The sequence below is a fragment of the Schistocerca gregaria genome, chromosome 4 (genome assembly GCF_023897955.1).
Source record: "Schistocerca gregaria isolate iqSchGreg1 chromosome 4, iqSchGreg1.2, whole genome shotgun sequence".
Lineage (NCBI taxonomy): Eukaryota > Metazoa > Arthropoda > Insecta > Orthoptera > Acrididae > Schistocerca > Schistocerca gregaria.
This window is the reverse complement of record NC_064923.1, coordinates 396609406-396633430: the sequence shown is the minus strand read 5'-3', so window position 1 is coordinate 396633430 and position 24025 is coordinate 396609406. Positions and strand designations below refer to the sequence as shown.

At 43.5% G+C, this 24025-nt stretch overlaps 1 protein-coding gene across 1 annotated transcript in view; it reads left to right on the top strand.

The window, feature by feature from the left end:
• The window catches only part of LOC126267193 (pinin), a 63275-nt gene that overhangs the window by 5765 nt on the left and 33485 nt on the right, over nt 1-24025 (top strand). Inside the window, exon 2 of the mRNA XM_049972161.1 lies at nt 2846-2917. Coding sequence (XP_049828118.1) covers nt 2846-2917 — 72 coding nt within the window. The remainder of the gene's footprint in view (nt 1-2845; nt 2918-24025) is intronic.

Sequence of the window (24025 nt, the reverse complement as noted above, 5' to 3'; positions counted from 1 at the left end):
AATAGTCCATGTGCAAGATAGGCAACATTAAGGATAGTGTGAGCTCAGGAGCGTCGTTGTCCCGTGGTTAGCGTGAGCAGCTGCGGAATGAAACGTCCTTGGTTCAAGCCTTCCCTCGAGTGAAAAGTTCAATTTTTTATTTTCAGATAATTATTATATGTCCATCCGATGCGATCACTTTTTTGGGAGTGATTGTCACATCCATAAGAAAACCTAAATAGGACAAGGTAGAAGAATCTTTTTACCCATTCGCCAAGTGTACAAGTTAGGTGGGTTGACAACATATTCCTGTCATGTGGCGAACATGCCGTCACCAGTGTCCTATAGAATATATCGGACGTGTTTTCCTCTGGAGGAATCAGTTGACTATGACCTTGCGATCAAATGTTTTCGGTTCCCATTGGAGAGGCACCTCCTTTCGTCTACTAATTGCACGGTTTTGCGGTGCGGTCGCAAAACACAGACACTAAACTTATTACAGTGCACAGAGACGTCAATGAACGAACGAACAGATCATAACTTTGTGGAAATAAAAAAAGAAAACTTTTCACTCGAGGGAAGACTTGAACCAAGGACCTCTCGTTCGGCAGCTGCTCACGCTAACCATGGGACCACGGCGCTCCTGAGCTCGCACTATCCTTGATGTTGCCTATCTTACGCATGGACTACTCAGTTTGTATATTTAGCTTATTTTTTTCGTAGTTCACCACAACTTCTTCCTGTTTTCTCGATTGATCTGAGTTCAGCTTTTCAAGGCCTATCCACTGTGCCAACTTATAACTAAACCTGAGGGGGATGTGATGGGGAGGGTCCCTTGTAAGTACACTGCTGTGGATTGACTGGGTGGTGGCTAAAGACCCTCCTGGCAGAAGAAGACACACATACAGCAACTACGTGATCTCATAACAAGGAAGAAGGGCCCATGATCACAGTGCTGTCTACTACCATACAATGCCACCATTGGCAGTGCTGCCACCATCCCATTCCATGGTGATAGCTAGTAAACCACCCCATTTTGTTTGTTATCATTGGTCTGCTGGCATACGATCTCCTGTGGTACTGTTGCTTGAAGATTGTAGTTGCAACAACCCCTGATCAACACCTGTAAGATTGGTTGTAGGCTATATTGGCATCAGCCTGGGGGTTCAGTGCATTAGACCCTTGCTAATCTGGCCAGTCCTTGCTCATATGGTGCCAGATTAGCAGACATGCTGGATTATTGAGTGTGTCATAAATTGAGTGTAAACACGTAGGGATTATACTTTATTAAATACAGAGATACGTTTGCTTACACAGAAAATTTAGTCCTCGAGTGTGTACATGGTACAATAATATCACTGTATATGAAACATATCCCAATTTTTTTTTTTTGTTGCAATGATGACATTCAATGGAAAAAATGTTTTATCGCACAACAGCTTTACAACTATTACATCGGTACTACATGTTTCTGAAGGTTGCGTTATGTACTCCAGGAAGAAGTCTGCAGCTTCAGCAGCAGCAGTTTGAGATACTGTCATCTTCTTTCCTTCTATGTCCTCTTCCTATTCAGTTTCATCATAACTGTCCTGTATACTTTTAATTATCGCTTTGTCTGTCATAGTTTGATTATAAATAGTTGCTCATGCAATATTGTACTCTTTCTGGAAAGAACCTCATTTCAATGTATCTCTAATTTCGAGTTTCTGCTTGAGGTCAAGCTAATGTGTATCCTTTAAGGAGTCATGATAACAGTAAACAAAGTCACAATTTAAAATATGTATAGAATTGTTCAACATTGTAATTATCGGCCATCTCATTGTTGCTCACGAGACTTCATTATTGTATTTGTCATTTCTTCTTGAGCAACTAGAGACTGGATATGAACCAGATTACTGAGAGACTGAACTTCTGAGTGCTGGATTGGCAAGAATTTAGTGTACCTACATTTGCTCAGTTTATTCATTTCACAGATAAAATATAATTACAATAACATAATTACGGTTAAAGTAACAAGTAAGGTTAATGCAGCTGGGTGATCACTTAAAATCAAAAAGTAGAAATGTTGTTGCGGTGTAGGTCTTCAATCAAAACTGTGCTCTGGTTAATTTGTTCCTACCAGTCCTTCACTTCTGCGTAACAACTATAACTGTAATTCTCTTGAACTTGATTACTATATTCAAACCTTGGTTTACCTCTACAATTTTTACCCTCTCTCCTCCACTTTGCTATATTATTATTATTATTATTATTATTATTATGTCCTACAAATCTTTCTCTTCTCCAAGTCAGCTTGTGCCATGAAAACTTATTCAACTGTTAAAATTGCATGCGAATCCTAGACTTAAACATAGATAGCAGCCCTTCTTGGCCCTGTTGTTTTGATTGAACCACATGAGAACACTTTGTGGTCCATCTCTTTCCTAATTCTCGTTTCACTTTATTGCCACAGAATTTTTAGATATTTTAATTAGATTCCCCAGCATTGTTTTAGTAATGGTTTTGTTAAAATGCTGATATTTTTCGTTACATAGTGAATATTTATGTTGCTAAAAACAGTTACCTCCTAGGGATAGTAGCATAACACTGCAACGTAAAGTAAAAGATTTCTCAACCAAATAATGACCAAAACATCACAGTATTTTCTGCTTTTCTGAACCATAGCATTCTGACCTTCATTATATTTACTATGTGTGCCTGAGGTAAAGTTGGTTACCATGAACCCCCTTTACATATAATCACATCATAGGTCAGATTTTTTTGTGGTCGTGGATATAGAAAAGCGTCATCAGCCGTTGCATTACAGTGACACCATTTGTAATTCATAGCCTATGTGAAAGTTTTGACTTATTTTAATTGATTTCAGCCCTGGTGTGAAGAGACCTGCAGGACAACAGGAAGAATTCCGGGGCAGAGGCAGAGGTTATGCCCTAAACAGGTACACTTAGTCAGAAAATCTCAATTTGTATCTATGTCATTGTTTTCAGAGTTTGTGGTTACCTTTGTGTAAAAAATGTGATGCATTTGTAAACACTGGTTTAAAGTTACAATCCGTGGATACATATTGACATTGGTGACTTAATCTGTATGCACTGCTGACTATTAAAATTTGCAACACCATTATGATGGAAAGTAACAGTTGTCAAATTCTTGCTTGCATTGGTCCAGATTCCATGACTGTCATGCGAATATGGGACCGATGGGTTCAGTATGATCACACTTGAGGCCGTGCAGGATGTCAGCGACTCGTGCCCAAGAGGAGAGACAAATGGTTCACTCGGCGGTGCAGGATCTTACAACCATGTCACATACTTTTAGGCAGGAAATGGACTTGTTTGCAGTGAGAAAAAGTAGCCTCCACAACACTGACAACATCTCAAGCATGATGGACAGTTAGCACGGTGGCCGTTGTTGCAACAGCAGCAGAGAGAGGCAATTGCAGTGGCAACATTGAACACCAGAGTTTCACCGAATTGCTGGATGAGTCTCGATTTTGTGTACAGTATCATGATGGACAACACCATGTGTGGATGCTCTGGAGGAGAACATAGAGTAAAAGATAGCAGTTGTTGTTGTCATATGGGCCCAGCACTTGGTGCGGAGTGCCATTGGATACACAGTATACTGTAATAACCTCTGGTTTGTGTAGCTGGTAATTTGGACAGTTGGCAATAGATTTGTGATGTGTTAAGGCTGGTGGCTGTGCCCTATCTTCAAGGTCTCAGTGATGTTATTGTTCAACACAATAGTGCAAGACTGCGTGTTACCCTTTCTTCCAAGACCAGAAGATACAAAAGGGGTTTGAGTTTTGCCCTGTGAAACACATTCTCCAGATCTTTCACCCTGGTTATGGGCTGTCAAAAGGGAAGCAGTGGTTGAGAATGGAGTAAGACATGGTTGTGGCCTATCTCCAGTGTTATTCAACCTCTACATCGAGCAAGCAGTAAAGGAATTTTTTAAAAAAAGTAGGAATTAAAGGAGAAGAAATGAAACCTCAGAGATTTGCCAATGATATTGTAATTCTGTAAGAAACGGCAAAGGACTGGGAAGAGCAGTTGAATGGAATGGACAGTGTCTTGAAAGGAGGATACAAGAATAATATAAACAAAAACAAGGATAATGGAATGTAATTGAATTAAATCAGGTGATGCTGAGGCTTTAGATTAGGAAACGAGACACTTAAAGTAGTAGATCAACCTTGTTATTTGGGCAGAAAAATAACTGATGGTGGCTGAAATTAAAAGGGTGTAAATGTAGACTACCAATGGCAAGAAAAGCAGGTTTTCCTGAAAGTATTTGTCTGGGTTGTAGTTATGTATTGAACTGAAACAATGATAACAAACAATTTAAACAAGAAGAGAATAGAAGCTTTTGAAATGTGGTGCTACGGAACAATGCTGAAGATTAGATGGGTAGATTTTGTAATTAATGAAGAGTTACTAAATATAATTGTGCAGACAAACATTGTAGCACAAACTTGATTAAAAGAAAGGATCAGTTGATAGGACTCATTCTGAGACATCAAGAGGCCACCTGTTTAGTATTGGAGGGAATTGAAGGGGATTATAATCGTAGAGGGAGACTCAGAGATGAATAAAGTTAGCAGATTCAGAAGGCTGTGGGTTGCTGTAGGAATACAGAGATGAAGAGGCTTACACATATTTGTGCAGTATTGAAGTATTGCAGTATTGAAGTCTCTGTATTGAACTTCAATTAAACTCTGTGCCTAGTCGGATTAGAACTGTTGCTGCCAGAGACGGCAGCACTGTGTACTAAATTTTGCATATAATTAAAGTTACCCTACATTATTTGCTATCCTCCCTGTTTGTAATTTTAATGGCTAGCTGTGTACATGAACATTAGCTTGTGCAACAATGTTCCTATATACATTACTTTTCTGTGAATTTGCTTTTTATATTTAATTGAGATTTTGAGGAACAGAATTAGATAGGAGCAGTAATGAGGTCTATTTGGCCACTTATCCAGTCAGAATGGATTTTTCTGTCTTGTGTAGTAAAGTATAATTTTCACACTACTCTGAAATGGAAAGTGTTAAAACATCATGCATCAGCCCATTATTTATTAATCTCAGTTCCTCTTGTAACAGGTTTTAAATGATTAAAGTTTCATTCCATTTGGGACTTGGAAAGCTCCTGCTGCCTCTCACTTCATTGGTAATCACCCTTCCCCTTGATGATGATGCAGTGTTTCATCACTCATATAATTTGAATATCGGTAAGGTGAAGCACAGTGGATTGAGATTCCACTAATAATGTAATATGGAAACATAGTAAAAAAATAGTGCCATAAGAGTCAAATAAAACTTCAATCTTGGACGACACTCCCTACGTGTGAGCTGTTGTTCACTATTCTTCTGACACATGACCATAACTTTCAGTACAAAGTTTGGCTTGGTGGCGGCCAACCACGTCTGAGGCTCCACATTCGTGGCTGACACGTGCTCAAAAATAAGCTACCATAAAATTCATTGCTGAGGCTAGAGATGCTTAACGGCATGTTAGTGTACTTCCCAGAGACTTTAATTTTTTTTTTTCTGCTGTTGATCAAGATGCAGAATTGGTGGTTATAGAAACAAATTTCCATTATCAGTATTGTATATTCATTGTGGCATGGAAGTAAACAACCTCCAGACGTTGTCTGGATGAATTTCTCTCTATGCCTGAAGCATATACTATGTCACTTCATGAAGATTGCTGGCTGGAAGCTAATATGAACTATACATCATCCTGTTCAGTTGCATCCAGGATGTGCTATATTGAAGATAAATAAGAACTGTGCAGCCCCATGGGGTCCGTACATTCTTCAAGGCGGTTGTGGCGTGTGAACTGTGTGGTATTTTGCATTATTCTGCTGGTATATGTCGTCTGATACTATTACAGATCGTGATTCGTTGTCTGTATAGAATTGATTCCACTGCTGGAGCTGCACATTCTGGTAGAGAGACAAGTTATCCACTCCGCCAGTACCAGATGACCAAGAGAACTTGGCCAGAACTCTGGGGCAGCTGTGACTGTAGGGGAATTTGTCCTTGAGTGAAAGCATACTGGGGGAACTCTTGCACCAAAATTGGTGGCAGAATGCATAACTCTCAGTAATAACATTAAATGCATGATTTATTTAAGAAACAATCTAACCATGCTGACACTTTATGATTAGAATGTCATTTATCAAAGGTTAACTTGCAAAACATAATTACTACTTTAACAAATGTCATTGGAGATGGCTGAGCTCTCATGAAAATGTGTGCACGGTGTGGACTAGCAGGAAGTGATTAGTAGTAGTAATCAATCTGACTTTGTGATGTAAACGTGTATCACTCAATCTAGCCCAATGCATTGTCATGAAAATGTGTAACTGGTTTAGCACTGTGATTGGTAGTGTGAGCTTGTTATTCATTATTAGGTGGATCAGTACTGCTACTGTAATTGAAAATGATATAAATGATTAGCTTGCCTTGGGTAACATTGATTCGATACTAAAAGATTTGGAAGAAAGGCTGTGAAGCTACGTTTAATATCTGCAGTGCTTGGGATAGTATGATTTAACTTGCGTTCTTTACATTGATCGATGGATTCTTAAGGTCATAATGATCAGCATTGAAACATTTGCATTTGCTGGTAAAGAATGTTGTGGTCTCATGGCCACTAGCTGGTAACTTGGGTCTTTTCATTGTGCAAGACGTCTGTCATGATGCTGCCTACTCAAGTTGAGAGCTCTACCTGTGGCTGCCACCCACCCTGTCTTTCATAGCCATTGCCTGGAGTCCTGTTGCCCTCAAAATAACAGACACCTACTCCTCAGCTTGCTTGAGAGGAAGTAATACCTGGTCATAAAACCTTACATGGCTAGGGGCTACTACCGTGCAGGTACCTGACTATTATGCCCCCCCATCCCCCTCCCACCCCAAACATATGAAATGGCTACCATGTTGAGTATTGTGCAACTTCATATAGATGAGGGACTGCAAGAAACCTTGGAGAAGTAAGGATCCACTTTGTGCATCCTGTACGTTGAAGCCTGTCGAGCAACAAAGTTGACACCAGAGCATTCATCCTCATTTGGATGGAGATTCACTTCCTGGGAAAGTTAAAATCATGGTCTAGCCATATATTCCCACCCCTGATGCAGTGCTGTAAATGCAATTTAGGCATATGTCCTCCCATTGTATGAAGTACGAACAACCCAATTTATGGAGCTGGATCAGCAATTTCATAAAAATTCCACATGAGAGCAGTGCAGATTGCTGAAATGATAGTCCCCTCCCTCTGATCCCTGAGGTATGCTGCCTTAGTTAAGGAACGTAAAATCGAGGAATTTAAGCTCTTTGAAAGTGTCTCATATTTTGAAGTCTGAAAAAAGTATGATCACTTATACCCCATGACAAAGGTTGAATTTAGGCGCTACTGTGGCCAGGCTAACTGCAGTGCCTCAAGTATTTACTCCCTATAGTCTCTCTGGCAGTCGTGCAAGTATTTTGACCCCGGTGGATGATTGGCCTCCTCCTCCTCCTCCCCTCTTGTGATTCTAGAAGCCACCATTTTTCAGGGACTTCGATTGGTGCTCCTGGGCAGAGAAGCAGTGACACCTTCCTGCATCTGTTGGTGACAAGTCTCTTTTTTTAGGGACTCCTCTCTGGAAATTTCCAGACCAGTGATCCAACATCAGCCAGAGTGTAAAGTGCCACAGACTGTGAATCCCAGGGCTGCCTACTGAAGCCCTCGAAACAGTGCCTTCTCTCTAAGGTAGTTAAGGAGAAAAAGAAGAAATCGTGCTAGTAGACTCAGAAACTATGTTTGTCAATGGTTTTTATTTATTTTAAATTTAATTAATTTATAAAAAAATTTAATTTTTGCTTGTGCTGCTGGAACTGCTACCCCCCTTTCTAAGAGCCCAATCAATTGGTTTCTGGTGGACCAAAGATATTGCGACAGCTGTTTAAGACCATCAAAGGGCACTACTGTGTCTCTAGTGATATTCTTTGTAGCCTGCCCTCATAACTTGTAAGCAGTTCTCTCAAAGGCTCTCTACCTAATTAAACACAGCAAACAGTAATTCTGAGGGTACTTTGTCTCCCTCTTGGGAACATATACCTCAGGTGTGGACCAAGCACTATAGTCTACTTGGCCACTGAAGATGAACTGTTCTGGGTCTTCTCCTTCATTGTAGTATTTCTACTGATGTATCAGATCTTGCTGAACACCTCATGGTGTTCTATTCTTACTTGGCTACTTCCTGAATGCGTAAAGGACATTTTGAAGACATCCTGCTATCCTCTACTCCCCATAATCCTGAATTGAATAATGAACCATTCACAGAATGGGAACTGCTTCAGGTTGTCTCAGGATATGGATTCCGGACATGATTTAATTCATAATCAGATGATTAAACATCCAAATGTGGCTTTTGGACACCATCTACTCAGGATTTGCCAGAAGGTGTGCTAGAGGGTGTTTCCTCTTTGAAGTGGAGAAATAGTGCCATCATCTCAATTCGTAAGTCAGGAAAAAACTCAGTGTCCATTGGCAGCTACTGACCAATTAGTATGCCAACATGCTCTATGCCAGCTACTTGAAAGGATGTTAGTCTGACAATTATGCCGAGTGACAAGGCCATTTGACCTCATCAGTGTTGTTTCTATGAGGGGATGATCCACACTCAACTATCCAGTTAGGTTGTGAACAGCACTCCAACAGGCTTTTTCTAAACGACATCTGAGTGCAGTCCCACCTCCCCCTTGTGCCTCCCCCCCCCCCCCCCCCCCCCCCCCAAACATAAGGCATACAACACTGTTTGATGTCATCAGATTTTACTTAACTTCTGGACTAGGGCTTCCAAAGTAGCGTATCGCTTTCTATTCATCAGTTTCTATTCCTCCAATCGTTTCAGGTTGGAGTTGGTGTGTCACTCAGCTCCCCACAGGTTTAAGATAAGGGTGCCCCTTGTTGCCCCATGTTGAGTGTTACTGTTCCTTATAGCCATTGGTGGGATAGTGACCCTGTTGGGCTAATGGTTACCCTTATACTGTATGTGGGCGACCTTAGTATTTGGTATATCTCCTAATCTGTAGCCTGGCTGAATGCTAGTGAGTCATCTAAAGGTCAGTCACCCTCACCCAAAGGTCTGCTACTGGACCCTTTTCTGTGGATCAATCCAAGTAAAGTGATCCAAGTCATCCAGTAAAAATTCAGTTGGTTGCTTGACCATTTTTAAATATTTTGGTTTGTTTTATGTATGATTACCCTGTAACTGAGAAGTTCAAAACAGTTTAAATTTTTTTTTTTTTTTACCTTGCATCGTTACTAAATTTTTATTATATCTGTGACTGGGTTAAGTTACAGCATTGCAGTTGACGTGATTATTTTTAGAAAATTCTCCCCTTCAAATTGTTTATTACCCAAAATACCCTAAATTAAAAATAACTAGTCAAAATGACCTCCAAAGTTTGGTATTGAAAATTCAGAAAATCCACTTTTTGATCCAAAAATAACAACCAAGGAATGATTCATCAGTATGTGTTTTTTCTCTAGTTAGATAACATAAGCTACTAGCCTTATATAGAGCAAGAACACTGACAAGTATTTCCTTAATCATGTCCAAATTTTTGTAATTTAAATATCTTTATTTTTTATAAATTTCAGGGCTAGTTATCTCTGATGGGACTGAATGTAAAAATTTGATTTTTGCGCATTTTATACACCAATATGATATCAATGTTCTCTAAAAATTTCACATTGATATTTGACTATGAACTAAGATAAGAGTTTTTGAAGATCACAAAATAATTCACATTACACTACAATTGATCTTATGGCTGTTGCCTAATTCTTGTGTGATATTGAGTAGATGTCATCTATTGTTATTGAAGTTATGGTATTGAATGATATGCAAAAGACCTCCCAGTTGCTGTGGTACGTTAAAGCACCAAAAGCTTCTTTAATACCTTTTTCTTTGGTATATAAACTTTGCCACTAGTAGATTTCTTGAATGTCGTTCTTGGGTCAGCAGGGTGGTCAGTGTGCACAAAAACACCATTGTTTTCCAAACTTGTTCTTTCAACTTGTGCAAGCCACCATTGTCCATCATACACACTCTCCACTAAATCATTCAATGTTATAGACAGGTGTAATTTTACTGACACAATGATTCTCATAAATTTCAGTTTCTGGTGTTACATAGCATCAAACTAAGTTTTATATAATGCCAAGGTATGTGTGGAATTACTTTGTTCCTTTTATCGCTGTATAGTTTTCAGATCTGGTTTTAAATGATGTTTTAATATGAAGAACTACATCTTCTTTCTTAGAGAGAAAATAAGTGATGCGTTTAATATTATCCTTGCAAAAGGTAAAGTTATCAGTTGAAGATTCAAAGTACTCTTCCTGATAATTAACCACTGTTATCATTTCTATCATGTTGATTGTGACCCACTGCTTGAAGGTAACATTGTCAGGCATTTCCCCCTCATATTTGTTAAACAATTAGAGAGCAGTTTCTTTACCCTGGTGTTTATCACATGAAACTTACTATGCAGTCATAATTGTTAGTGTCACAGATCATTAAATCTAGTAACTCTTTGTAATTAACATCATTGAATTTTGCAACTGCAGTCATCAGTTTGATATTTTGATGATATAAACTAGCACTTGCAGTGTGTGTTTCTGAGGAACCACACCACTTACTGTGAAGGTCACAAAATTTTGACTATCCTATTTTGCATTAAGGGTGAGCATGAAAGCTACGTAAAGTTCATTTAAACTTGACAGCACTATTAGTTTCTCCTTTGTTACTTTAACTCCAGTTATAACAACTTTTTTGCTGTCTCTGTGTGTTCTGCTGTTCTCACCTTCTTCAAAAAACTGCTGGATCTTTTCAGTTGTTTTTTCACTTACATCTTCTTCTTTCTTAAAACTGGTAGAATGCCTTGCTCTTTCACTAATTTTCAGGTTAGTCCAACCAAACAATCGGAAACGATGAACTCGTGAACTATTTTTTCTCTTGAGATGTCACTGAACACTTACTTTATTTAATTTCTCAGTTAAGATCAAATATTCAATGTGAATTATTCTGGAGGTAGGTTTTCTTTTATAGAAATGTAGTTGGTATCTTCATTATTAAAGCACAAAAGCTGTTTCACTCACACTTAAGAAGTACAATGTTCAAGTTTTATTCCCTCAAACCTTTAATGACTGTCTTTTTATGAGCTTTGAGTGTATCAGAGTGTGGTTTCTCTTTCTTTCTTTCTCTCTCTCTTTCTTTTTTTTCAAAATGTTATTGTACTTCAGAATATTTTTTTTTCTCATGATACAGAAGAACTTACTTGTAATTTAAGTAAAGTTTGTTTATCTTCATTAAAGTCATTAACATTTTTTAATTTTTTTGATACGGGGCCATAAACTGTTTAGTGACACACTTCACTTACTGTATGTCCAGTAAATTTCACAAATTTATAAAAAAAATTAAGGACACATTTCCCAGTGTTATTGCTCAATATAAGTCTAGTATTTGCTTCGTGTCCGCGGGTGTAAACCTGAAATTTTCCCCACACGTGACCCCTGGGTAGTGATAAGAAGGCAACAAAGCTGGCAGCTAGACAATCTTTCTAGATCTCCTGGCTATTCGAGAAGTATATAACTGAGAGGAAATGGCTCATCACATCAAAAGCCCTTCTCAGGGCCCAGCATCTAGGAAACTTGGAAAACGTGTCAAAATATGCCAATTGAACATTGAGGGCATTAGTAAAACAAAATGCCAAATTCTTCAAAAGTTATTGACTAAGCACAACATTGACGTGGTTGCCCTACAGGAAACCCACACAGATAACGAACAACAACTACGCTCCAGAGGAAAAATACCAGGATACGATATCATTAGTGCAACATACCACCATGCCTATGGAGTAGCCACATAGGTCACAAATAAGAACACTCACCTGCTATCCACTTCCACAGATGACAATATCCACTTTGTGATAATCAAAATAGGTGAACTGGTCATAAATAACATTTACAAATCACCAGGACCCGCATGCCCAGCAGATGTTCTCCAATCACACTGCCATCCTGCGGTCTTTGTAGGGGACAACAGCCACCACACGCAATGGCAATACAGAACAACTAATACAAATGGTGAAGCCTCAGCAAACTGGGCAGAAGGAAGCAACATCCACCTCATTTTTTATGCTAAAGATCGTGGTCCTTCAGATCAGCAGCTGGGAAACAAGAGTATGACCCAGACCTATGCTTTGTCACACCAGATGAAAATCACTAGCTGGTCAACACAAACCGAAATGTTTTGCCAGATCCCCCCCCCAGTCAACACCGTCCTGTCCTAGTAGAAATCGGCACAAGTATTCCATTGATACCCTCGACTCCTCGACCTAGATGGAGCCTATGGAAAGCGGATTTGAAAGCTTACTCTGAAGACCTTGATAAATGCCTGGAATGGATCTATCCATCTGCCGATAGCTATAAAACATTTGTGGGAGCAGTCATCAGCACAACAAAACAGCACATACCTAGAGGATACCGCAAAGAATACATTCCAAGCTGGGACGAGAAATGTGAAGAACTGTATAACTACCAAAGCAGTGGTGAGAGAGAAATAGCAGATGAACTCATACGCAGCCTTGATACTGCACAACGACAGAAGTGGATGGAAACTACTCAGGCTATGGACTTTAAAGTATCCAGCACAAAAGCATGGTCCCTGCTTCGAAAAATAGGAGGAACCAGCCATATCACTCGAGAAGAAACCCCCACAACACCTAACAAAATTGATTTGCACATGGTTAAAACATCTAAAGGGCTAAACCACCAAGAGGTCACAATATGCATTAAATGTGAACTTAGAAAGCGAAAAGCAGCAGCTAGTGTTGACACCAAATATTCATGCGACATCACCCCCGCAGAGACCTCGGCAGCAATAAAGGATACAAAACCAGTTAAAGCCCCTGCCTCAGATGACTTCCTCCCACAGTTTCTTATCAAGTCTGGCAAATATATGAAAATATGGTGAGCAAAGTTCTTCACATGACTACTACAGACAGGAAACATACCCCAAGAATATAAACGTGCCAAGATAATTGTCCTCCTAAACCCAGGTAAACCGGGAAATCTTCCGCAAAACTACTGGCCCATAGCAGTGCTTAGTATGGTGTACAGACTTCTAGAATGAATAGTACTTAACAGGGTTGGTCAGACAACACTTAACGCCATCCCATTAGAACAAGCTGGCTTTCGTCCCAACCGAAGCTGTGCAGACCAAGTCCCTGCCCCTTACAACACATATTGAAGCGGGATTCCAAAAGAAATTAAAAGCATCTGTGGCCTTCATTGACTTGTCAGCAGCCTATGATACCATCTGGAGACAAGGTCTACTCTGTAAACTTATGAAAATAATTTCCTGTCAAAAAGTGACAAAGCTTATTGGTAACAGAGGATTCCAGGTCGTCATGGGAAACAGTCAGTAGCCAGAAATTCCTTCAAAATGGCTTACCTTAAGGCTCTGTATTAGCCCCCCCCCCCCCCCCCCCCCCCCCTGCGTTACAGCCTATACATTGGTGACTGGGCCATTGTAACGAGGCACACCGATTTTGATACAATGGAAGAAACCCTGACATCCGATCTGTCAGCCCTGGCAGCATACTTCTGCAAATGGAGGCTTAGGCCATGAAGACAGAAGTAATTTGCTTCCATCTCAATAACAGAGAAGCCGACAGAGCTCTGGAAGTATACCTTGACGACACACACCTCAACCACAAGGAGCCAAGGTGCCTACGGGTCATGTTAGACAGAACCTTGTCATTTAAATCACACCTTACAAAAGCAGCTGCCAAGGTGAGACAAGAAACAACCTCATCCATCAACTCTGCAGAACCACCTGGGGATCAACGGCAACAACCCTGAGGACGTCTGCGCTGTGCCTGGTATACTCTGCAGTGGAGTACTGTGTACCAGTGTGGCTATACAGTAGTCATGTGAACAAAATCGATGTTGAACTTAACAAAACCATGCACATTATTTCTGGAACAGTTAGGTCTTCACGTAACATATGGCTACCTGTCCTGAGTCATATGCCACCCCCAAAAATACGACGAGAAGCAGCCTTGGTTAGAGAATACAAAAAGATTGAAGCAAACCATAAACCACTGGTACACGTTGATATACCTGATATGAGTATCAAGAGGCTTCGTTCAAGACATCCTCCTTGTGCTCTTGACAGCCTCATTGGGGCTGACATTAACTCTTGGAGAAGAGAATGGCTCCAAAATGCCCCAACAGTTTGCCACCTAATGCCTTGTATTACTGAGGCAGTTCCTGGGTTTGATCAGCCCCGTAAGATCTGGTCAACTCTGAACCGAATAAGAACTGGGCATGGAAGATGTGCTGACTCATTCTTCAAATGGGGACTGATGCCTTCGCCAGAATGTGACTGCGGCGTGCCTAAGTAGACCACCCAACACATCAGGGAAGATAGCAGTGTCAGAGCGTTCAGTGGGGACTTTTAAGAATTCTTCATGGCATCCCAAAAATCCATTGAGTATATACAAGGACTAGATGTTTGTCTGTTAATGTATGTAATGTTGAATAATGTGATCCGTTTTGGGTAATAAACAATGTTGTAGAGGAGACTTTTCTAAAAACAATCATGTCAATTGAAATGCTGTAACTTAACCCAGTGCAGAGATATTTAAATTAATGATAACGTCTCCAAATTGAAAAACCACCGTGCATTTAAAATAAAAATGCCTGCTACTCAGTAACAGTGCAAGGTAATTTTTTTTTAAAAAAAAAACATTTCTGTACTTCTCAACTGTAGGGTAATTACGTGCAAAAGAAAAAAAATCCATGTATTTAAAAATGGTCAAGCAGCCATCATTGGATCTTTTCATATGGACTGACCCATGTGGCTTCCAATTTTCCCTTGCAAAAATGTGGTTCATGCGCTTGTGACATTGTGCCATAGTCCATCTTGACACAGGACTTTACTTTAGTACCAAGTGTTTGGACATTGTTGCACAGTCCTGATTTCTGGCACATCTTGTGGATAAAAAAACTGACATGGCTGCGCCACATTTGTCAACTGAAGACTAACTTTATTTGAATACATAATGGTGCCTGTGTCCTCACCCAGACCTTGTGGTCTGTGGATCATGCTACTTTGTTCTATATTTACTGGGTTTTGGTCTTGTCCTTGGTGCATTGTTGTTGCCAGGCTTCCATCTTAGGTACGTTTCACACTGAGACACTGGTGACGGTCACCGACAGAGATACATTCGTTTGAAGTGGAGCATTCAATCGGAACTCTACACTGCATTACCGAGCCACTGTGAGCTAGCAGTGACTCACCCTCACCACATATGACGGGCAAGGTCACTGTGTTCACGCTGAACATGCATTAGTTTGAATTGGAGTGTTCACACTGGAACGTTGACCACAGACACAGCACTGCACATTTGCCAACTTCAGAGCTTGCAACCTTTTGTGGCATGGAACTACAACCACTGGCCATGATAAAGTTGAAAACTTGCTCGCTGAGATCAATCTTTGCCTCTTGATACTGATGTTCCCACACATTCAGCATGGCATATGCGTCTTTTTCGGCCATTGATCTTTATATTTGCAGCACAGGTTTTGTCCTGTCCATCCATTGGAGAGTCTATGATGCGTGTGTGATAGTGATCATTTTCCAATCGCTTTGACGTGTTCTCGTCGTCACTTGCCTGTCCAAAGCTGATTGGGATGTTTCACCAGTGCTGTCACCCTTTGCACCCTGCCACATGGTGTTATGAGGCAGTTGTCCAGAGCACAATTGCAGCCATTCTATCCGCAGCTGACTCTGCCTTGGGGTCCCCAATCGAAAGGCAGTGTCTCGGTGGATCCCGAGTTTGCCACAGCCATTAGAGATCATGAGTGGGCTCTCTGATGCCATAAGCAACAGCCATAAGTGTAGCAACTCATTGCCTTTATATGTTGCTACCATTCTACAACGTTCTACTGCTTCGTATGTTTGTGTGAAGCTTCGGTGCCTCTATGGACACCAGTTTTCCACATGTGTACCTGGTATCTCTGTAATGAGCGAAGTGGCGCAGTGGCTAGCACACTGGACTCACATTTTTCAATTGCTTCAGGCAAAACCCCACGCCCAGACACCCGGTTTTAGGTTTTTCGTGTAATTTTTTTTTTTTTTAATTGCTTAAGGCAAACGTCGGGAGGTGCCTTTTGAAAGGCCACGGCCAATTTTCCTCCTCATCCTTCTCCAATCCGAGCTTGCGCTCCGTCTCTAATGAACTTGTTGTCTACAGGATGTTAAACACTAATCTCCCTCCTCCTCCTCGTATCTCTTTGAATGGTGATGACTGCACTGATCCAGATGCTGTTGCTTTTTGTTATGCTTGGGCCTCTTTATCTGAGAATTTTCAGTGTGCATTTCATGTCCACAAACAGCTGGTAGAATGAGTTCCTTTATCATTTATTACACCTCACCTGGAACATTGCCCTACCCCTTTGCCGTGACATGGCTCCAGGGCCAGAGCGCATCCATAGCTAAATAGTCAATCACTTATCAGTGGATTGCCAGTGTCACATCCTTGCAATTTTCAACCATATCTGGAGTGGGGATGAGTTCCCCTCTCATTGGTGAGAAAGCTTGATTGTTCCAGTATTGGTGCTGGGTAAGTACCCCCTTGAGATGGGCAGCTATCACTAAAGTTCTCTGCAAGTTACTTGAATGTATGGTGAGTGGATGGCTTAGTTGGTACCTTGAGTCTTGGGAACTTGTGGCTTCATCCCAGGGCGGTTTCTGCCAACTACTGCTGACAGTTCTGCCTGGAGTCTGATATTTGGTCAGCCTTTTCCCCGCTGTAGGATGACAGGCAATGCTGATTTAGGTTTTCCGTAATTTTCCTAAATCACTTTCGTCAAATGCTGGGATGGTTCCTTTGAAAGGGCACGACCAACTTCTGACCTCAATCTGATGGGACCGATGATCTCACTGTTGGTCCCCTCCTCCAAATCAACCAACCAATCTTTTTCTCTGATCAACAACTCATTGTTGTCTTCTTCGACTTGCATAAGGCTTATGGCACTACATGGTGTCATCCTTTACCTCTATGAGTGGGGTCTCTGGGATCTACTCCCATATACAAGAGAATGGGGTCCCACAGAGCATTGTACTGAGTGTGCCCCCTTTCTCTAGCGGCTATCAGAGGTCTAGCTGCAGTTTTGAGGTCTACAGATTCGTCTCCCTGTATGCTGACGACTTTTTGGATCTACTATTGCTCCTCAGTTGTGGCTGTTGCTGAACGTCGACTGCAGGTTGCCATATGAAAGGTGAAGTTGGAGGCTCTCACCTATGGCTTCCGGCTTTCTGCCAACAACATGTCGCACACTTCTGTCGCTGTCGTACTGTCCATTTCCAACCAGAACTCTACCTCGATGACCAAATGGTCTGTGTGGTGGAGTCTTATCATCTTTTGGGATTGGGGTTCCATGCACCGTTGACATGGCTTTCCCTTCTTCACCGACTTAAGCAAACATGCTGGTCACACCTTAATACACTTTGCTGCCTCAATAACACCAGCTGGTATGCAGACTGCTCTACACTTTTGCTGCTCTACAAAGCTCTCAATCTGCACACCTAGATTATGGGAGCCTGGCATATGGTGCAGTGTCACCTTCAGTATGCAGATGCTTGACCTAATACACCAGTTTGGGGTCTGACTTGTGACACCTGCCTTTCAGAATAGTGCTGTGAACACAGCCGTTTTCATTTAGGAAGATGAGAGTATTTGCAGCAGTTTATAGTGTGTGTCTAGTAATTCGTAATCATGTCTTGGCTGTTCACTCAGTATGATTCTGAATTGTATTATGGATAATTGGATTGAACTTCACTCTCCATACACTGCAAGTTGAATGGCTTGTTGGGCCATTGGTGTACTCGGTTGTCTTCCATCATATAAAAAGAGGATAAATTGCGACTAACCTACAAACTTCAAATCAGTTACTGTTTACGTTCTGTGCTGTTTGGTGTATTAAAGATGTGAAGTGTTGTGTACCACTATGAACAATGGCTTTTTGTGAGGTATCTGACTCCAAATGTCCATGGCATAAGTCCTCTTTGCAATATTCTTTAGGATACTGGCTGAGATCGACCTTTATTCAGTGACAGCAGCAATCCCTGTCGAGTTTGAACTTTTGTGTCTGGTCCCTGTCGGTTACGCTCTTTTTACGACCACTGTTCTTATGTCTCATTTCATGGTTGCAAATGGTAGACCATTCCTTTTATGTGTGTAGATTTTCTATGAGTTCCCCAAATCATCTCATATGAACATATTTCCTTGAATAAAGCCACCCCCAGGGGCTCAGTATTCCTTTGCTGAGTACGGGCTTGGCGACCCTGGGGTCCTGAGCTGGGGACTGGTCAGTGCCGCCAGTCTCCTGTCACCGTAACCCCCGGACATGCTTCAGCGACCACTGTATGGCGCGGCGGTGGAATGTTGTGTGCTGCGGGGAATGGTAATCTTGGCTTGACCGCCTGGATTGCGAGGAAGGCCAACCTCTATAAAAAAAACCTCAATCTTTTGGTGTGCTCCGCGCCTAGAAGAAGCACGACTGTCGGGGTGGAACAGTCGCAAGCGGGCAACCTCTGGGGCACCTGCGGCACCCCAGTTGTATAAGGCTTACTCAGGCACGCGGGGCTCTGTCTGAGCGGACCTTTAGTTCCCTAGCTGCTCGTGGGACCGCAATGGACCCATCGACCTCTAGATTTCCCCCTACCAGTGGCTTGGGTGGGCCACTGGTAGGAAAACACACCCCATCAAAAAGCGGCTACGCGCTGCGAGTCCTCCAGCGCCTGGTGTTGCTAGAGATTTACCAGACTGTCGTAATGGAGCACATGCTGATAATCAGAATGTGTTTTTTATTATTAAACGGAAGGATGGTAGCTTTGAGAGGGTTTCTCCCTTTAATATCCACAAGGGTCTTGAGGGAATTGCAGGAACACTGAAATCTGTGAAGCGACTGCACAATGGGACTCTGTTAGTTGAGACTTCTAGTTCCCATCAAGTCGCTTCCCTTCGGAAAGCAACCTGTCTAGGAGAGTACGCTATCGAGACCGAGCTCCACTCCACTTTGAATTATAGTAAGGGTGTTGTGACGTGTAGGGACTTGGTGGATATCCCCATAGACGAGTTAAAATCTGAGTGGGCTGACGAAGGTATTGTTGACATGCAGCATATTATGAAACGAGTCGATGGGGACCTCGTCAAATCTGACTCGTTTATTCTCACGTTCAGTTACCCGAGACTCGCAGAGCATGTTAAAGCAGGGTTCTTACGTTTGCCAGTACGGCCATATTTCCCCTACCCAATGCGCTGTATTAAATGTCAGCGCTTTGGGCATACTACGTTGAGGTGCAATGGGATAGCCACTTGTGGTAAATGTGGTCAGCCTGCCCATGACGGAGCCGATTGTTCATCGCCTGTGAAGTGCGTGAATTGCTCTGGGAGTCACCCTGTCTGGAGCCGGATCTGCCCCATCTATCTCGAAGAACGGAAGGTACAGGAGATTAAAACATCTAAGCGCATCCCCTATGGTGAGGCCAAGAAGCTCTTTAAGGCCATGCAACCTCCTGTGTTTTCAACATATTTCGCTTCCGCTCTGAAAAAACTGGTACAAATGGCCACTGTTGCTACGCAAATGGAGGTTGCTAGTGTTAGCACTAATACCTGCGCTTGCCAGTGCACTTGCGCTGCTGCGGTTGTTTTGCAACCTGCGGCTCTCCCCGCTATGTCGGACAAGGCCGTGGTTGCTGACATTGGGGTACTTCCTGCCTCTCCCCATATGGCGCCTTCTGCCCAGGCGAGTAAAACTCCAACTGTTGACAAGGCTCTGCATTCTAAGCCCCCCAAGACAAAGACGCCGAAGGTGAAGGTATTGCCACCTGAGGAGACTAGTCAGGGTCGGTCCGATGACGAGGCCATCGTACTGTCTGACATCTCCCGTGGGTCGGCATCGGAGCTTATGGACATTGATGTCGACCGGGGGCGATCTTCTCGCCCCAGGAATAAATCTCCGGCCAGTACGGGCTCACCTCCAAAGCACAGAGGCAGGGTGAAAGTTCAGCCACCCTGATCACTGGCTCCCATATTACAATGGAACGTGAATGGGTTCAGGACGCATGTGGCCGAATTACAACTCCTTGTACGAGAGTGCCCCTTGTGCTTATGTCTCCAAGAGACACATTTTCAGGCCACTGATGCTGCTCCTTTACGGGGCTATACCGTATATCGAAAAGATGATCTGAAGGGGGAAAGGGCAAAGGGTGGTGTTGCGCTTTTTGTCCGTGACATGCACCCCTCATCTGAGCTACCTCTCGTCATCGACTTCCAAGCAGTTGCAGTTGACATTCTTGTGGGTCGGAGGCTCACAGTCTGTTCAGTTTATTTACCGCCTCAGGATGCGATAGACTCTGAGGCTCTCACGGACCTTATCAGCCAACTCCCCCGCCCATTTCTTCTTCTGGGAGACTTCAATGCTCATAATGTCTTATGGGGCTCTCCGACTACTTGCCCCAGGGGTCGCATTCTGGAAAGCCTCATGATGTCTGAAGAACTGTGCCTCCTCAACTCTGGTGCTCCCACTCATTTCTGTACTGCTTCTGGGTCGTCATTGGCTATTGAACTTTCCTTTTGCTCTCCAGCACTAGCGGATTCTGCTCTGTGGGAGGCTGCTGCTGACCTCCAATCTAGGACCACTTCCCCCTTTGGATTCGCCTCCTGGATGAGGCTGTGGCATTACCAGTGCCGCCCCGGTGGCACCTCTGTAAAGCTGGCTGGACACTTTTCAGCCAACTGGCTGTTTTGGAATACCGTGCCAGCGTCCACGAATGGGTAGACCATGTTACAGCCATGATCTCCCATGCTGCTGAATTGTCAATCCCACGGTCATCCGGTCATCCCAAGAGGCGTCCTGTCCCTTGGTGGACCACTGAGTGCCGCTCAGCCATCTGAGCCCGCCGTGCACCTCTGCGCCGCTTCAAGTACCGTCCCTCAGCTGACAATCTTGCGTCCTTTCGGGTGGCAAGGGCCAAAGCGTGGCGAGTGATTAGCGAGAGCAAATGACGGTTATGACAATCGTTCTTGAACTCCATCTCTCACTCCACTAGTTCCACGAAAGTATGGGAAGCCATCAGGAGAATTTCTGGGAAACTCGGCCAACTACCTGTCACGGCATTGCTGCATCAGGGATGTCTCCTCACGGCGCCAAGAGACATTGCCCAGACACTGGCCATGCATTTTGCGGACTCTACCGCCACTATTAACTGTGATCCAGATTTCTGCCGCTACCGCACTGCCATCGAGAGGGATCACTTGGACTTCCGGTCTCTAAATTCTGAACCCTACAACTGCCCCTTCACAATGTGGGAACTGGATTTAGTGCTGTCTGTGGCTCATGATACTGGACCTGGTCATGATCAAATCCAGTTCAGCATGCTGCGGAACTTGTTGCTGCCACCCAAGGAAGTTCTCCTGAACTGTTTTAATATGATATTGTTATCCGGCACGTATCCTGACTCGTGGAAGGAGGCGATTTTGATTCCCCTCCTGAAACCAGGGAAGGACCAAACGCATCCCAGTAGTTATCGAAGTATTGCTTTGACGAGCTGTGTTGGGAAGACGTTGGAACGCTGGTTCAACCGTCGCCTGGTTTGGCTGCTCGACCAGGCATCTCCTTAGCCCCTCTCAGTGTGGCTTTCGGAGATGTCGTTCCACTATAGACAACTTGACCCTGCTTGAGGCCGCCATCCAGCAGGCCTTCGTAGGTAACCAGCATTGTCTAGGTGTCTTCTTTGACATTAATAAGGTGTATGACACTACTTGGTGCTGCCTTATCCTCAATCAACTCCATGAGTGGGGCTTTCGTGGCCATCTCCCCATTTTCATTCGGTCCTTTCTTTCTCACCGCCTCCTTCGGTATCGGGTTGGTAATGTGCAATCTGATTTGTACGTGCCGGAGAATGGTGTTCCTCAGGGTAGCGTTTTAAGTGTCACCCTCTTTGTTGTCGCTATTAACAGTATCACGTCCACTATCAGGAGTCCTGCCCAATGCTCCTTGTATGTGGACGATTTTGCTGTTTTCTGTTCTTCCTCCAGTCTTGTCACTGCTAGTTAGCAGTTGCAGCTTATCATAAAGCGCTTAGAGGCATGGACTGCAAAGATGGTTTTTACCTTTTCTGCAGATAAATCTGTGCGTGTTCATTTTAATCGTTCTCGGCGTCCTTTTACCTCCCCTGAATTGCGTCTGAGGGACACCGTTCTTCCTTTTAGAGACACTGTGAGGTTCCTGGGCCTCACTTTTGATTCCAAGTTGTTGTGGTTGCCTCACCTTAAAGACCTCAAGGTGCGGGCCCTGAAGGCACTGAATATTTTGAAGTGTCTGATCCATCGGTCCTGGGGAGCAGATCGGGCGCGTCTGCTGCAGTTTTATAGGGCTTTCGTCCAATCGCGTCTTGACTATGCTTGCACCGTGTATGGGTCAGCATGGCCTTCGTATCTGAAGATCCTTGATGCAGTACACCATGAGGGTATCAGGCTGGCCACTGGTGCCTTCTGTACCGGTCCCATCCCCAGCCTGTGCGCTGAGGCAGGGGAACTGCCGCTCGCCATCCGGTGGAAACTCCTCATGGTGCGGCGGTAGTGTCCTTTCCTTGCCTGTCCTACCTCCCCTGCGTACCCTACCGTTGCCTGACCGCCTATGGAACGTCTCTTTTCCAGTCGTCCCAGGGCAACGAGACCATTTGGGATTCGTGCCAAGCATTTGCTTGAGTCCCTTGGTGTGGAGCGTGTGGCCTCCCAATGACAAGGTTTTACTCGCCTGCCTCCCTGGTTGCTCCAGAGGCCCAGCATCCTTCTAGACGGAGAACCGGAGGAGCTGCACTCCAGCGTTTGTTTTTACCTCCTTATTTTACGATTTTTTAAACCAGCATCCGGACCATGTACCTGTATTCACGGATGGCTCTAAACAGGGGGACTCTGTTGGTTGTGCTGTTGTTTTCCCTGATCGAGTCGTCAAGTTACGGTTTCCTGCGGCGTTTACCATCTTTGGTGCCAAATTGTTTGCAATCTTGCGGCCATTGGAGCAGATGAGATGTGTTCCCAGTCTTAAGTTCCTCATCTGTTCTGACTCCCTGAGTGCTCTTCAGACCATGCAACACTTGTACCCAGCAGATACGGTCGTCCAGAACATCCATGATGCCCTACTCCACCTGCAATGGCAGGGGAAGGAGGTTTCTTTCTGCTGGGTGCCGGGGCACGTGGGTATTAGGGGAAACGAACTGGCGGATGTGGCTGCCAAAGATGCATGTTCCCTCCCTCACGTTGTTGAGTGTGCCGTCCCCCTCTATGCTGTTACCTCCCTTTTGCGTTTTTGTGTTATGCGTCAATGGGAAGAGGAGTGGCTGGCAGTTGGTGACAATAAGCTGCGTCTGGTAAAGGCCACTACGCGACCATGGCGTACGTCCTACCAGTCATGCAGGCGGGATGAGGTTTTCCTCACTCGCCTCCGCATAGGGCACAGTCCATTAACGCATGGTTTTTTTACTCCGGCGGGAGGACCCCCCAATCTGCAGCGCTTGTGGCGTCCAGATTACTGTCCGCCACATTTTACTTGACTGTCTTTTATTCTCTGACCAGAGGGCGGTGGTTTCCTTGCCACCAGATTTGCCCTCTATTTTGCAAGACGACGCAATGACTGTGGTTAAGGTCTTACGGTTTTGTGTGCTGTCCAATTTGTTGCCTCGGATTTTAGGGAGAGGGTTTTAATGTGCTGCTGGGTGATTGGCTCACCCAGGTTTTAGGTAAGAGGTCCGCCAGTCACGATTACCTCTTTGTTTCCCTTCGGTTTCTGTTCTCTTTTCCTTGTGTTTCCTTTCCTTTTTTTAGTGTGTTCCTTCTCCTCTTGTTTTGCCTCTGTATGTGGGGATTTGTAACTGTGTCAGGTCTGCGTCTTTTAGCCATTCTCCTTGA